Consider the following 15,757-nt stretch of genomic DNA (forward strand, 5'->3'; position numbering starts at 1 on the left):
GAAATTGAGGTAGGAGTTGCCAGGTGGAATGTGCATCAAAAAGGCATTGTTAGATAAGGAATTGGTGTAGCAAGTAAGTATGTCCCTGTACATTAAAACAGAAAAGCAGTCATGTAGCATTTAAAGACTAACAAAAGAATTTATTAGGTGATGAGCTTTCATGGGACAGACCCACTTCTTCAGAACAAGTGGGTCTGTCCGAGGAAAGCTCATCGCCTGATAAATGCTTTTGTTAGTCTTTAAAGTGCTACATGACTGCTCTTTTGTTTTGCTAGAATACAGACTAACATGGCTAGCTCTCTGTCACTATTCTCCCTGCACATTGCTGCTGTAGTGGAATAATAGTGGGTTTGGAAAACCTGTAATACTTCCATTGTTCCACTTTTTAATGTGTATTTCTACTTTGGAAAGTGATTATGTGAAACTGGCACCTGCCTACCAACAGGTCAGGTCTCTGTGTGTGTTGAGAGGAATATCTAATAGCTCTGGGCAATAATACCTTTTGTTCCATTTTGCTCCTCTTTGCTTTGCACAGCTTAGAGAGAGCTGAATTATTTCCCTTCTAGTGCATCAGCAATAGAATTATTTATTAAGTTCCAGTCAGTTACATTTTTGCAAATCCATTGAAGATAACAGGTTTGTACCTGTCTCACAGAAAGCACCGGGGCTGCAGAGGTGTGGCCAAGGGCACAGTTTAGCCCACAGAATCTTTATTACAGATGATGATGGACAACAAAGATCCTGGCTGAGTTTGCAGGGCTGGCAGTTAGGAGGCAAAACCTTTCATTCGTAAGCATTGCACAGTTGAGCAGGAGCAAATGAGAGACAATAAGCAAGGAATGCCACAGTTCCATTTTTCCAGACACCCTTATTAAAGTAGAATTGCTCTTGAACTCTCTCTGTGCACTAGGCTGTTGGTAACAAGCCCACAGTAATAGTTCCTTCTGGATGCAGTAGTGTGACCTACTGTGTAAAGTTTGGAAAGAATAAGTGCATTCTCCTGTGCTGCTAAAGACGCTCCATTCATGTCTCTCCTCCAGTGGTTCTCAACAAGGGGTACGTGCATGCCTGGCAGTACTCAGAGCTCTTCCAGGAGATACAATAGCTCAGTGTTTCTCAGCCTTTTTATGAATTAAAAAATTGGACTTATTTTGTGTTCCTCTTTTTTTTGTATTTATCCTTTTTGCACAGTTATAAGTATGATGGCAAGTTTATTGTCCATAGGCAATTTCTTCTAGCCAACCAGTTATGATTAAGTTATTTTAACAAATGTGTTGTAAGAGTAGAAAAAATTGTGTGTGTCTGAAAATTTTAGGTACCGGGGGTTAGTGTGTGTATGTGTGTGTGTGTGTATAAGGGGGGTAGTTTTACATATATGTAAAATGGGGGGTACTTTATTAAAAAAAAAAAGTTTGAGAAACACTTCTCTAGTCTGTATGTTCTTCTACTTAGCACACAGCCATAAAAGTGGATGCTTGGAATTACATATATCAAGCCATCCTAATGGGACTGCCATTTTCTTGAGCATCAGGACAAATCCAGAGATGTCACTCATGGGCTGGGGAACCTTGGAGATGCACCAGAGTTTCTCTCATTTCACAATAGCAGCAAAATGGCCAAGGTAGATCTTCAGTCTACAGGGAGCCTAAACTAAGCAACCTTTTTAAGGGTCTTTGAATGCTTCATTCACTTTCACTGGTATTCCTAAGGAGTGATTTCACTGAAACCAACTGGGCCTGACTATACTTTATACTAACAGCTTACATGTTAGGGCCTGTTTAGATTGCCAGTTCAGTATAACGGGCCTTAGTGTAAATGAGAAGCAGGTTCAACAGAGTTAGACTGGAGTAAAACTGGCCTAAGAGAAGAAAGAATCCAGCTCATGCGACTGGGACAAGAGTTGGGGTAGAGGGAGCTGCAGAATAGATCATCTGGCCCCTTCTCTGGGCTCTAATGTTCAAGCATAGTCATTTGTTACTTCTACACTTCCCAGTTTAGGCTGAAGAAGGCTGTCCCACACTGCTACCTACTCTTTATTAACAGAGAGAAAAACATCACAGCCACATTTGGGGCATGATTGGTAGTGTTGCAGGTGGCTCCATGTGTTACATACTTATATGGGGGGCCTTATAAAATGCATGCTGCATCCTTAAGCAAATCACCATATTTTGTGCATGCAGTGACGAGAGCTTAAAAGGTCAGAAAAGCTTCCTTCACAAATTTGATAAGATAGTGCAGTGAGCTGTAAAGGCATAAAGTCCTGGGGGTCGGAGACCAGACGAGAAGAAGTAATTATGCATGGTAATGGGTAATTACAGCTAACGGCCTATTTTGAGGGGTGGCAGAAAATACACAGCCCTGCAGCCTTGCCTTGGAAGGTGCATTGTCTAGCAAATTAAACTTTATAGCTAGCTAAAAGTTCAGCCCTGGAACACAAACAAATCCCTGATTTACAAGGGAAATATCACATACACTTTCTTTTTGGAGGCAGAACAAAAGTGAGGTTTTTTGTTTTTTTTTAATACTATCCCCCTGCCCCTGCCCCTGCCCCCTCCCCCATCAAAGCAGATGTCTGATGCAGAAAATAGTTCATGGTGCCAACTTTGTTTGACAGCTCTGCCGTGACTGTCTGGTGGGAGAAACGTATTGTTCCAACATTTCTGATTATTACTTTAGGGAGTGATTTCACACCAGCCTCTTTCAAGGCTGCTGTCTGACTTCAGAACCAGCCATGAACTGAACTAAGACACTGCCCAGGCCTCATGGCTGGGCTAGTTAATAGAGAAGTTAGGATGTATTCTGCTGAGCAAGGGTGTCCAGTGCAGATTCTAGACTCTTACAGGAGCTGAAGACAAGTAGTTTAAGATGAATAATTATTCCAGTGGTAGGGGCCTGACTTTTTCCCATGAGAGAGGTTGGCTTGTGGTAAAGTAGAACCATTGACGTAACGAAAACAATCACTCTTACTCAAATGTCATATGGAAATGCCAGCGATGTTAAGAGCTGCCCTGGGGCCCAGGGCAAGATGGGAGGGGGGGACCATCTCTGTGCCCCAGAAGGGGCAGGGCGAAGGACAGTCAGTCCTCGGTGCCACTCAAACTGTGGCACTGGGCACCCACCCTTACCCCCTTAAACCATGGGCCGCTGGAGCAGTGTTGTTGTGGTGTTTGAATGGGGCCCAGAGCTCCAGCCACTGCTGTTGCCAAAGTAGAAGTGGCCGTGGCTGGAGCTCTGGGCCCCTTTGAAAGGCTGGTCCTGGGAGGGCAACTGTGCCATTTGCCCACCCCTCCTTCCCCAGCAGTGGACTTGAGAAATGCAAAGCAGCATAAAGGCTGGAGCTTACATCCTCAGCTCAGACCATTGGCTGTGAGGTACAACTTGCTGTTTAGGGGGATGAGTTTTTCTCATCCAGCTTGAGAGAGAGCAAGAGAATGTGTGTGTGTGTGAACACAAACTTTCTTAATGACAATGAACAGGGAATGGATCACTTAGTGATTTCCTGTTCTGTTTACTCTCTCTGGGGTATCTGGCATTGGCCCTTGGTGGAAGACAGGATACAGGGCAATGGATAGATCTTTCATCTGACGCAGTATGGCCGTTCTTATGTGCTTAAGTTGTAAACAATCAGAAATCAGCAAATGCAGAAAATGAGGTTCACATAACGATGACTGTTCGCAGTGCCTATGTACAGTTTCTCCCTTCTACTATGCACATGCTTGCAGCTCCCATGGCAGTTAGTTAGATTTGTATATAGCTAAGGCCAAACTGGGCCCTTTGTATATTGAGATATGTTTTTTAATAGTGTAAGCAGCAATCCAAAAAGCCTCATATGAGCCTCAGTGAGGCTCATAAATGTTACTATAAGAAACATAACATTGGCTTTTCTCAATTATACGTTTAGTCAGGTAATTGTGTGCCTAAGATGGCATTCTTACACAGTTTTGGATTTAGTGTGCCTTAATTTCTGTGGAAGAAAAAATACAACAGGGAAATAGCAATTTCAACACTGACTTGAGCGTTTGTTGCACTGTGCGTGGCTGCATACCCCCAAAATATTAGCAGCTATAGGCGGTCCTCTAACTTCTGGACTGGCATAGCATTGTGTGCAAGCAATCAAATCTTGGAGCCCTAGCTCAAGCCAAATTACCATTGTGGTCAGTGGGACCCTCGTTTCAATCACCTTTCTTGGCAAAGAGAATGTTGAATAGTGAGGCCAGCTGCTCAGCCAGTGGAGTTTGGCGTGGCTCTGTTGAAGTGAATGATATTAGGCTGATTTATTCTGACTCTTGATCTGGTGTACCATTTGGCTGAGCAGAGGTAGGAGATCTGGCTCTGTCATAAGGTATATAGGACCTTCAGGGTCTTGCATCTTCTAAGGAGAAAAAAAATACTCTACCCTTCTGAAATGAATTACTGGTTAACTACTATTAATATGCCATAGACCTGAAGAGCCGTGTACAACCCTGAAAGATCAATAATAGTATTTATCATGGGGTATATTGATCTCTCATGAAAGAGCGTCATATTTCATACCACATACTCCAGCACACAAAAGTAGCAGAAATACTGTACAAGGCTAAGTAAGCAGGTAGAAGTGAGCTTAGGGATCACGCACAGCACTAGGATGGGCAGTGATAACACCATCTTGCCAAGGGCACCAGATGGGTGGGAGGGAGTGGGCAGTGCCTACAGGTAAGCTCTAATTAGAGACCTGTCTGGGAGAGGACATAGGTAGCACCATATGACATCCCTGGAGAGGAAGCAAATGGCACCAAACTGCATGCCTGCAATCAGTGACCATTGGAGGATGAGAACAGCACCATATGGTGTACGCATTGGTGAGTGGTGGACAGTGCTGTATGTTGTGCTGGTGTGACTGCCCTCAGGCAGGCTCAAACCTGGGACTTCTAGAGCTTAGTGCAGGCACCTCTACAGCTTGAGCTAAAGGCCAGCTGGCTCACAGCTTAGGCTGTTGAGGGGCACTTATTCTTTCTCTATAAAGTGGTCTAGGTATCACTACAGGGGACAGCTAACCACACATTGGTTTGTCGGTTACACTGGCATCGGTGACTGGTACAGGGGAGGTCACACGTGGCACCATAAGGCATGTCAGCACCTGTGGCCTGAAGTCTGAGTTTTTCCAGCCTCTCTTTCCTCGTACTTGTGCAGCTGTGGGTTGCATCTTTGCCTCAGTGTTGAGCCCACGGCTCTTGACCACGCATTTGCTACAGTTGCACAAATTACTACTGTGCGAATGCTAGTAGAAAATTACACCTATTCAGTATCTGAACTGCTAGAATACTTTGTAGCCTGAGGGCACGACTGGTCCTGGTCCTGCACTCGTGCACAGGGCTAGTGGGGGGTTTCAGTGAGCCCCTCCTGGTTCCCAAGCATAGGGACCAGGGTCATCCAAGGGCAGAATAAGGATGGCATAAGGTGCAAGGAAGGGCAGACTTGGAAGCATGAGGCAGCTGGTTAAAAGATGTAGCATCAGTTGTCCTCCTGGGAGCATTGTGCCTAATACTGAGCACTGGAGTGATGCGCTCCCCTGCCCGGTGCAGGGATCACTTTGATTTCCACAGAATGCAGCCACCTCAGGAGCAAGAACACAACCTGCCAGCAGCACGGTACGATGGGGAGGGTTTTATTTGGGGGAACAGATAAAAAATAGCACATTAAATAAAAACAGTGCAGTCAGTCTAGGCAGGCTGTAGTTAGGAAAATGCAACTGGTCCCGCTTACTGAAGCTAACAGATCTTTAATAAATTCAGTGTTGGGGTTCTTCAATGACTATGAGAGACCAAGGACTTGGTTTTATGTCTGGTGTACAATGCAGTTCTGAACCAGGACAGCACTTCCACCATTTCCACAACTCAAGGGAGTGCACCAACTACTGAATACCTGTCACATTCCTTACCCCGCATACATCAAGAACATAAGCTTTCCTGGAAGCTCTACCAACTTTCATTTAGGGAGTGTCTCATCCTCACACTGGATAGTTTAAGAGCTGGGAGCAATGCAGTCAAATTAAATGCCTAAAAGTCTCTCCTCCAAACATAAATCCCTCTCCTGTTAAAGTGTCCGGCTGTGCGTCAGGAAATCACAGATTCAATCACGGAAACACCAAAGAAAGTGTGGGAGAAAATGTGGTTAAGTGTTTTTAAAGGGAGAGAGCCCAATTCTGGTTCCTAACCTTGCCCTTGTGTGCCCTTCACAGGCAAAATATTCTGAGAGGGAATTCCCTGGGTACATGAGCATCTCCTTGCAGCTCCTGGCATCTGATGTATGGCCGGAGCACGAAGATGTGTGTTGTCCTAGCTCTCACAAGTGTGCTGTGGATCAGAGCAATCCTTGAAGCTGCTCCAGCTTTCACCAAAGCCCATTTTGGGCCCCAACAGTAGCCTAGTACCCGAAATGCTGTGGAGTGCTTTCGTGCATAAAACTGAGCAAGTGTGTTTTACCTGTGAAAGCTTATGGCATAAAAAATTTGTTAGTTTCTAAGGTGCCACAGCACTGCTTGTTATTTGTGAAGTTACAGACTAACACGGGTACCACTCTGAGACTATCTACTTTGGAAAGTTACCGCATGGTTTCCAGTGCTTTTGTATTAGTGCCTCTAAACTTGTATGCTAATGGCCGGAGGTGCACTGCACAGACCTGATGTATCAGACAGAGTGGGGGTGCCAGGCACCTGCCAAGTATTAAAGGGCAATCCCCATTCCCTCAGAGGAATCACAAGAAGCCAGACCTGCCCTGGGTTAGTATAGAGAGAGTGAGACTTATACCTGCATGCATTAGCAGCCATGAAAGAAGCTGAAGCCTGACTTTATTTCCAGCAGGAGTGGAAGGGAAGGGGACGGAGCCTTCTTTCTTCAGACAGTAGAGGTGGGGTGAGGTGAAGGCAGCCCACAATCTGTCAGGAGTGGGATGGGGAGCACAGCCAGGAATAATCCGCACCTCTCTCTGCAGTACCATGGGGATTGGTGGAAGGGATTCTGGTATGGTGGATGCCTGAGGAAAACACGGCTGCACTCTGAGCGAGGGAAAGGATTGAGTGTTCCTGCTGAAAATAGGCTTACCCACCCCGCAAGAAGTCCGGGTTTGGGTTGCCATGGCTCATTCTGCTGTGCTCTGGGTATCACAGCTCCCATGGCATGTACACTCACTCTCCTGCCCCTTCTAAAGCCGTGTTTACAGAGTGCCTCAGCTGTCATGTGCAGATAACCAGGTATAAAGGTGTGACAGAAGGGAACTGGGGTCAGCCTGAGGTCTGAATTTTTCTCCTTTTAGAGGGTTAATTCAGACTAGACATATAGCTCAGAGGCACTTTTTTAAATGTGGTGGTGTAAATCGCCATCATTTGAGTTTACACCTGCAGAGGTTCTGGCCCAATCTCTTAACCTTCTCGTCAGTTTTGTCTCAGGTGAGAGAGTGAGTGGGAGAGGTCAGGAGCAGCCTTGCCTCTGAATGAATATCTGCCTGCTGATGCTCCAGTGAACAGCAACCACTGCCTCCCTTCAGCTTTCACCTCCCTCTTTCCGTCATCCCTGTCAAGGCAGCAGATGGAGAAGCAGCTTGGTGAAAGGTGAAAGGTAATGTTCTGTCTGGAGTACCCTGTTTCATAACCAGCTGTGGTTTGTTTGTTTGTTTATTTTCAGAGGGACGGATGCTCGTTCAGGACATTCCCTCCATCACCAGCAGAGGGCATCTGGAGAGCACATCTGACTTGGTTGTGGACTCCACCTACTACAGCAGTTTTTACCAGCCATCCCTGTATCCTTACTACAACAACCTTTACAACTACTCCCAGTACCAGATGGCAGTGGCCAGTGAATCCTCCTCTAGTGATATGGGGAGCGCACTGGTAGGATCCCCTGTGAAAAACAGCCTCCGAAGCCTTCCAGCCACATATATGTCAAGCCAGTCGGGAAACCAATGGCAGGTACTGTGTGACAGAAATGATGTTGGGATTCTGTTTTGTGTGGGCGTGGATCTGTGAGCTTGATCCTAATCTCATTTACACTGATGGAACTCCATTTGCTTCAGCATACTTGCTCCTGATTCTCAAAAGACATGCCTTGGGATCTAAAAACCTTCTGAAAGCTGTGCAGCATGAAGTCCGCAGAGCTGAAAGAGATTGCCGCTCTATTTCTTCATTTTTCTTTTTATAATTAAATATTAGTTCAGTAACAGTTTTTTTTCCCAGAAATAAAACCGTTATAATTAGTAAATTATATTAGTAAATTAGAGCAGAGGATGGCATACGGGAGTGGCTGTGTTCTTTAGAATCCCGCTTCATTCCTCTTTTATTATTCCCTCTCACAGACCCTAGATAAAAGTGACCCTCTCCTCTCCGGCTGCTAAAGCAGTCCATGTCACTCTTTGATTGGCTGGCCAGGGTCAAATGAGCATGACACAAAGCTGTTCTTCATGTGGATGTTAACTCTGCCAGGAAGAAGGGACTTGAACTTGGAACTTGTGTTTGGCTCCTCCATGTAACAGTTTGTGCTTGCTAGACCAGCCTCTAGGCATCATTTAACCCTAAGCCCAACCTCTCCCCCTTAACCTGAAATGATATTCACCCCTGAGTGGTTAGAGCAGGTAGGCAGGGCTGAAGGGGAAATCACCAGGGTTTTTTTGTGTCTTTACAGGTGTAAAGGGGGAATCAACCATTTTAAAATCTTTTACTATAATTAAATTGCTTAAATTTCTAAAAGAAAAGTCATTTAAAGGGGAAGTGAAATTTTTCATTTAAAAACGACAGTTGCAAAACTTTTTTCAGCAATTTTAGTACTGAGAATTCTTCACGAACAATCCTTTCCATACAAGTGTCGATTTCAACAAATCAGCATTTCAACCAAGAGCATTTTGTAGAAAAATTTCCAGTCATCTCTGTACTTCCACTTGTGCATGACTTACACATCCCCAACTGTGGCTACTGCATGTGGGAAATTGGACAAGAGGCTGTTCCTGGCTGGCCCACAAACATTTGGACCATTGTCCTAACCTATTATTATAACACTTTTTTAAAAAACTTTTCCCAGCTCCATTTCCCAGTTTAGAGAAGGACCCAGGGTTATTTGAGGTCAGAGATTGGCCCAAAAAAGAAAGAAAGAAAAAGAAAGAAAGAAGATTGGAGAGAGTGAGAGTCTGTCTGGTCAGAGAATGAGAAATCAAGCCTAGGAGATTTAGTCACTCAGAGTGCTGCTCACTATGACATGCTACCTGTTCCTCCCCCTCCTTTCGAAGTGCTCCCCATGCAACCACCCCGTTATAGCTAGTTACCACGTTCCCTGGCTTACTTTTTCCCTCTGGCTTTGTCTAAACTAGTGGGTTTTATTGGCCAAAAGGCAGTTTTGTTGACAAAACCCTCAGAACATCCAGATTCCCAAGGGTGTTCTGTTTGCCGTAAGTGGACAGAATGTGGCACTTTTGTCAACAGCTGTACCCCGCTTGCCATGAGGAAGAAGGCCTATGTTGACAGAGATCTGTTGACTAAAAGTCGGTCTGGATGTTCCAAGGAGTGAGGCTTCTGTCGACAGAAAGGGCTTCTGGGACACTGGGCAGCCCTGTCTGCTGTGCTTCCAGCTGGCTGCTTTGCCGATAGAGCAGTTGGGCAGTCCAGCCACACTCTGTTGACAGAGCAGATCGCTCTTTTGATCTGCTTGGTGCTCTGGCTGCAATCTGTCAACTGAAATTCTGTTGGAAGGTATCTTCTGAGAGAAGCTTCTATCGACAAATTGCTCTAATCTAGACTTAGCCTCTGGCAACACATGAGGGCGTGCGACGCAATAGTACAACTGTAAATGTAGCCTTACACCTAGGGGGTTGATTTTTAGCTCCTGTAGACCAGGGTTCCCTTTAATTTTTTCCATCCAAGGGCAAAATAAATTTTGTTATGTGCACCGAGTTATACGGCGATGTGCAGCACCGCTATGCTGCTGGTAGGAGGTGTTTTGTGTGCTCTGTTTATCAGCTGGACGGCACCTAAATCTCTCCTGGGTGGGTTCCCAAGTGCTCAGCCTACGGGGAGCGCTGCCATAAGCATATATGTGTTAGTTGGGTAGCTCAGGCTGGCTGTGTTAGTCTGGGCATTGTGGCTATGTGTTTGGCAAAACAAGCCCGTGCCATTCCCCGGCTATGCTACTGTTTTCAGTGCACAAGCTTGATGGGAGCTAGCATGAATATGCCTGTGTGAGCTGGGAATCACCCTCCCCATACCCAACTCCAAGTGTTGACATACCCATAGGGAGAAGAGAAGTGTCCTTCTTCCAAAGCTCCACTCTGTGGTCCACCCACACAAAAGGAAGGAAAAGTGCCATAAAACCTTGTTTCTTCTCAAGGCACAAAAGATACCACCCTCAACTGACACAGTTTTGATCCATTCATAGCCAAGCTATGGGGCAATGCTGGAAGTGTTTTGCGTTCCAGTATCCCAGGTACTTGAAACGTTGTTCCTCTCCCCACACGCAGTGCTCTGAGTGAGGCTCTCCAGTGTGGCGTAGTTCTTTTTTCACATATGCTGGCGTAGAAAGGCCCTTTTGGAAAGCCAGATTAAGGGCAACTCTTAAAGAGGTAACAAGGGCTTCCTGGAAGGCCCTGTTTTCTCCTTGCTGAAGTCCCTCTCACCAGAGATCATTCCTGCTTTTCTGCGAAAAGAACTGTCTCTCCTTCCCCCTGTCCCCCCCTCAGTGCTGAGACGGCTTCCCCCGGACAAGAGTGATTTGCTCCCTCTCCATTTATACGTGAAAGCTGGAATGCCGCCTCTCCCACAACCTGGTTGTGAGAGGCTGTTTGTTCTAGGGCTCTGACAGCTCACAGATAGGGAGAGGGTCAGAATTTCACTGATGATAGTGCTGTGTGGTATCACTGGTTTACCAGTCTTCACTTTGTTTAATCCAAGCATTACGTGTTTGGATAAGGTGGCATATTGCAGAACGCTACATACAGCTCGTAAAATATGATTTGTTTTACCTTTCATTGTAACGCTGGGTTTGTACTGTGCCTAGTGCAATGGCTGTGGTGCCTGATGCTACCACAATGCAAATAATAAATCATAATCAGGGTTCCTGCTAAGCTGAGCGCTTGGGCAGCCACCCAGAAGAGATTCAAATGCCACACAGGTAATTAGCAGAGCACCCTCGGCTGGCAGCATGTATTTCTATTGGTGGTGTGTGTCCTCACATGCCTTGGTACACATAACAAAATTTATTTGGCACATGGATGGAAATAATTATGGGGAACCCTGGACATAACATTTGTATTGGACAATATGCTCTTATAATGTAGTGTCAGTCACATGATTCCCAACTCGTCCAACCAGTGGTTGCCTCATTAACTGAGAAGAAGAGTGAGGCTCAGGATACAATCTCTGAGCTTGATCTTCCTCTGGTCTGATCTTCCTCCGGTCCAGCTGTGATCAAGAGAATGGAGGCAAACCACTTCATACTAGCTGAGGAACTGACCCATCATCTTACTAGCCAGCAAGGACTGGCAGAGACTCCATTTGGAATCTATCACTGCTAGGAGGCTTGAGGTAGTTGCAGTCATAGCTATCCAAGTCTCAAATGGGCAAGTTAGTGAGAATGGCTCAAAAATTTAACCTAAGTTTTCTGACAAACAGTGCAAAGCAGGCCAGGTTCCTGCAGCGTTTTGCCCGCTTTGTGATGGAGCTGCGTGATGGAATGATGCTGTCTGAAGAGTTCTGAGTCATGTGACTGTCATACAAACAAAGTGAGCGCAGCAGTATTTTTATTGAAACAGTTTCTGCTGATGAGAGAGACACACGCATTCAAGCTACACACCTGTGTAGCTCAAAAGGTTGTCTAATTCACCAAGTTGTTTCGACAAAACTGCAAGCACACCATTATAAAATGGCACAGTAGCCATTCTGCAAATTATCAAGAAAGGTTTTATAATGAGAAATGGGAGTGGTAACCCTTCACAGTACCTAGGGCAGTGACTCTCATACAGGCAATTAGTGAAAGCAGTGTATAGCACAGAAGTAAACTAAAAGTGTGAGGCTGAACTTGGCATGCATGTGGTCGGTGTTGCATATATTCAAGGAAGGCTCCTTGCAGACTAGTTTCAGGGTGGGAAGAATAGGAAATTGTGGTGCACAGGAAGAGGAAGGTGAGTGAAATGTCAGTGTCAATTGCAAATGAAAGCTAAAGGAGTGTTTTAAAGTAATGTCAGAAGAGCAGTGATAACTAAGGTTTATATCTGCACTTCAATGGATTAGCTGGTTTTAATATATAGGTAGAAATGAGTTAGAATGGCAGCCTGCCAATAGAGTTGTAAGTTACAGTAGCTGAAGAGTACTTGTGTCACTGTCTTAAACCAGTTCCCCAAATGGAATAAGCTATCCCAACAGAGAGATTTTTTTCAGTGTAGTTATATCTACACAAGGGCTTTTTGCCTGCACATCTGTATTAGGGGTGATTTTTTCCCACACTCCTAGTTACACAGCTATGCCAGTGAAACTTCCCTAAGCCATGTCTACACAAATTTTTTGTTGCAGTATTTTCTTTAGGCATAGGTTATTTTTTTGTTGACATAGTACTACTGCAACTCCTATACATCTAGTAGTAGTTCAACTATAGGGTTAGGGTCATTGCCCACAATGTACTACACATATTAAAGCGGGAGGTATCTAGTGTTTCGAGATCGCATGTCATTTGTCAATTAAAAATTAACTGGACTCGTTTTAGGGCTTTTAGATGATCACTGTTCATCAAAAATAATCAGGAGGGGTTTTGTTGTTGTTGCTGTTTTTTTTATTTTGCATTTATAGCATCAGGAGCCAAAAAATAAGTCCTTAAAGAGCCGCAGGTCGCAGACCCCTGAACTAGAATTTCAGTCCCTTTGCCAGTAGAGCTTATTTCTCCCAGGAACCACTTACCCGGAAAAGAGCTGGTTTTGCTAATAGAAGTTGTGTCTCCACTCAGACGATATAGCAGTATAGCTCTGTTAGCAAACCTTTTAAGTGTACAGAATGCCCCATACTGGTGTTACTTATTCCTCTACATAGTGGAGATAGTTGCTAAACAATACTGATACAAACCCATTTATATTCTGGAATATCTATTTCCATGCTGGGGATGAGGGGAAGGGTTGAACTGCTTTAACAGTACATTATATTTAAAGCAGTACAACTTTTGTGTGTAAACACGGCTTTGGTAGCTCAGCTGTTTGCTGTTTGGGCTAGAAACATGAATTTAGGGAGCATGGAAACAATTGGGGAGGGAACATGAATGTACATGTGGGATGCGAAGGAGATTAATGCATCATTGAGCTCTAGCAAATAAACTGAATCTTTCATGTAAATTAATGTCAGATTTCATTAATGTTTATTCTTTGCCGGAGCTCATGTACTTGCATGGTGGATTCCTAAGGGGGAAACTTTGGTCACATGGTATTTCTTTGGAGGTTTCATTTGTTTGTATGTAATTATTCAGGAACCTGTATCCATCACAATATGATGAACATAGCTGAAATGGTAGTGTTCAGAGAGCAGCACTTGCTGTGTTAGCTGATATGTTTTTAGTTACTTAAAGCCAGGTTTTCTTGCCAGTTTAAGGCAGGTGTTCCAATAAGAACAGATGTGGAGTGGTAAATGTGATTTAGCAAGCAAAAAAGCACAAACATGCACAAGAGAGGGAAAATGGAAAAAATATAAGAGCTTTAAAAATTACCCATCTTTTTTGTTCTATTTCTACACTTAGCAACTGCCCCGCTCTGTTCATTGTAACGGAAGTAATGTGCCTTATATCTAAGTGATAGTGAAATGAGTTGAGCAGCACTGGCTCTGTAAGTCTGCACACGTTAATGTTTTAATGGAGGTTGGTGAATTGCTGTCTCCGAGACCAACGATAACGGCACTTGTTTAGCTGGAGGTAAATGTTGAGATAGTCTTCTTCACTTCAAGAACAAAAAGCTTGGATAGCACAGTCTGTGTGAAGTCAGGCTTAAATTCTCTCCTGTAAGCAGGCAAGTGGATCACGATAATGGCTGGGCCGGCAGTCACAGCAGAAGGATAATGCTGACTTCTGCATGTCATGTCTCTCCAGTTTGTGTTTATATCCTTCCATTTCCTGCTGCCAGACCAGTAACAAGTTTGACTAAGTTATCAGCTTTCCTTCAGCGGACTACTCCTCTGTAAGAAGGCTGGTGTGTCTTCTCTTAAGAGGAGTTCTGGGCTGTGTCTACACGTGCCCCAAACTTCGAAATGGCCATGCAAATGGCCATTTCGAAGTTTACTAATGAAGCGCTGAAATGCATATTCAGCGCTTCATTAGCATGCGGGCGGCAGCCGCGCTTCGAAATTGACGCTCCTTGCCGCGGCGCGTCGCGTCCAGATGGGGCTCCTTTTCGAAAGGACGCCGCCTACTTCAAAGTCCCCTTATTCCCATGGGAATTTGCATGGCCATTTCGAAGTTTGGGGCACGTGTAGACACAGCCCTGGTGTGCCAGAGGATGGGGCAGCATGCCTTCAGCAAGAATTAGGGAGAGGGAAAAGCTTTCATAAGCTTTTTACGAATCATTTGGATTTCAGATACTTTCTGGATCCACACCTGAAATGTTGAAGCTTTATTTTTAAACTGCAACTCATACAATCACCATGTTCATTTCCAAAAACCTCCGTTTTCATTCCTTCCTTTGGCAATGTAAGCAAAAAATCTGAATTAACCACTGCACAAGGTCAACCTGAGACATTCATTTTTTTTCAGTACAGCAAATTATATTGTTCATACAAAATGAGTGGTTAGGGCTCCTGACCTAAGCACGTCATTTATTAAAGATTTATAAAACTTGGCATCCATGGGAAAAAAATGTGGATTTGAAAAGCAGATCTGTGATCAAGCAGCTAAGAGTGTCATCTCTAAGAATGGTCACCTTCATCTCTAAAATATGTCATCATCCCATTGCCTTTTGCAGTCTCTCTCTCCTGTTATTTTGTCTCAATTTTTGTTTCATAAATCTACTCCATTTACAAAAATATGCAGTCAGAATCTTACATATAGGATGAAAAATACCTAAATTTATACCTGCATTTCACAAGCAACCCAAAACCATCCTGATGTGCCCTCTAAGCAGTATATTATGTACTGTATTCATAAGGTACCCTTCACACTACAGATTTATGCAAAAAGTATCCTAATGTTTCTGACAGCTCATGTGTGACATGGATATAATCCATAATTCTTAGAGGAGCTAATCTAAGTGGTTTATTTTCCGATACTGCTGATAGGGCTATATCTCTTGATGTCGCAGCAGTTGAGATTCTGATGGTAACATATTGTTTCTGGGTCAGTGCTTTTGTCTAAAACAGTAGGTTGGAACAGAATAGCAAAGGTTAATTAAGTTTGTCTATCAAGGAAGGACAGATATAGATGTCTCCTGCCTTTTTCATGCCAGAACCAAAGTAATTCAAGGCATGGTGTCATTTTTCCCCTTCCTGCAGAATATGCTTAATAGGTTTTAGAAGTGAACAAAAATATTCTAAATAGTTCTAATATAAGACTGTGCATATCTGTAGCAATTTTTGTCAAAGGATTTCATAGCCTTCAAAAATGTGAGGCTTAAATCAGTAATACCACCCCCACACAGTAGAAAAGGGGTGTTATCCCCATTTTGCAGATGGAAAAACTGAGACATAGACTTGCCCAAGTGATCACACAGCCATCTGGTGGCACAGCAGAGCAGGGAACCCAGTGATTTTCATTCTTAGTCCTGTGTCCCAAGCACAAGGTCATCT

The 15,757-nt window shown here is 44.2% G+C and overlaps 1 protein-coding gene across 1 annotated transcript in view; it reads left to right on the plus strand.

The window, feature by feature from the left end:
• DMRT1 (doublesex and mab-3 related transcription factor 1) overlaps positions 1 to 15,757 on the plus strand; it is a 79,772-nt gene that overhangs the window by 22,392 nt on the left and 41,623 nt on the right. The window contains exon 3 of the mRNA XM_074994084.1: positions 7,659 to 7,942. Coding sequence (XP_074850185.1) covers positions 7,659 to 7,942 — 284 coding nt within the window. The remainder of the gene's footprint in view (positions 1 to 7,658; positions 7,943 to 15,757) is intronic.

Source organism: Carettochelys insculpta, chromosome 5 (assembly GCF_033958435.1).
Source record: "Carettochelys insculpta isolate YL-2023 chromosome 5, ASM3395843v1, whole genome shotgun sequence".
Classification (NCBI taxonomy): Eukaryota; Metazoa; Chordata; order Testudines; family Carettochelyidae; genus Carettochelys; species Carettochelys insculpta.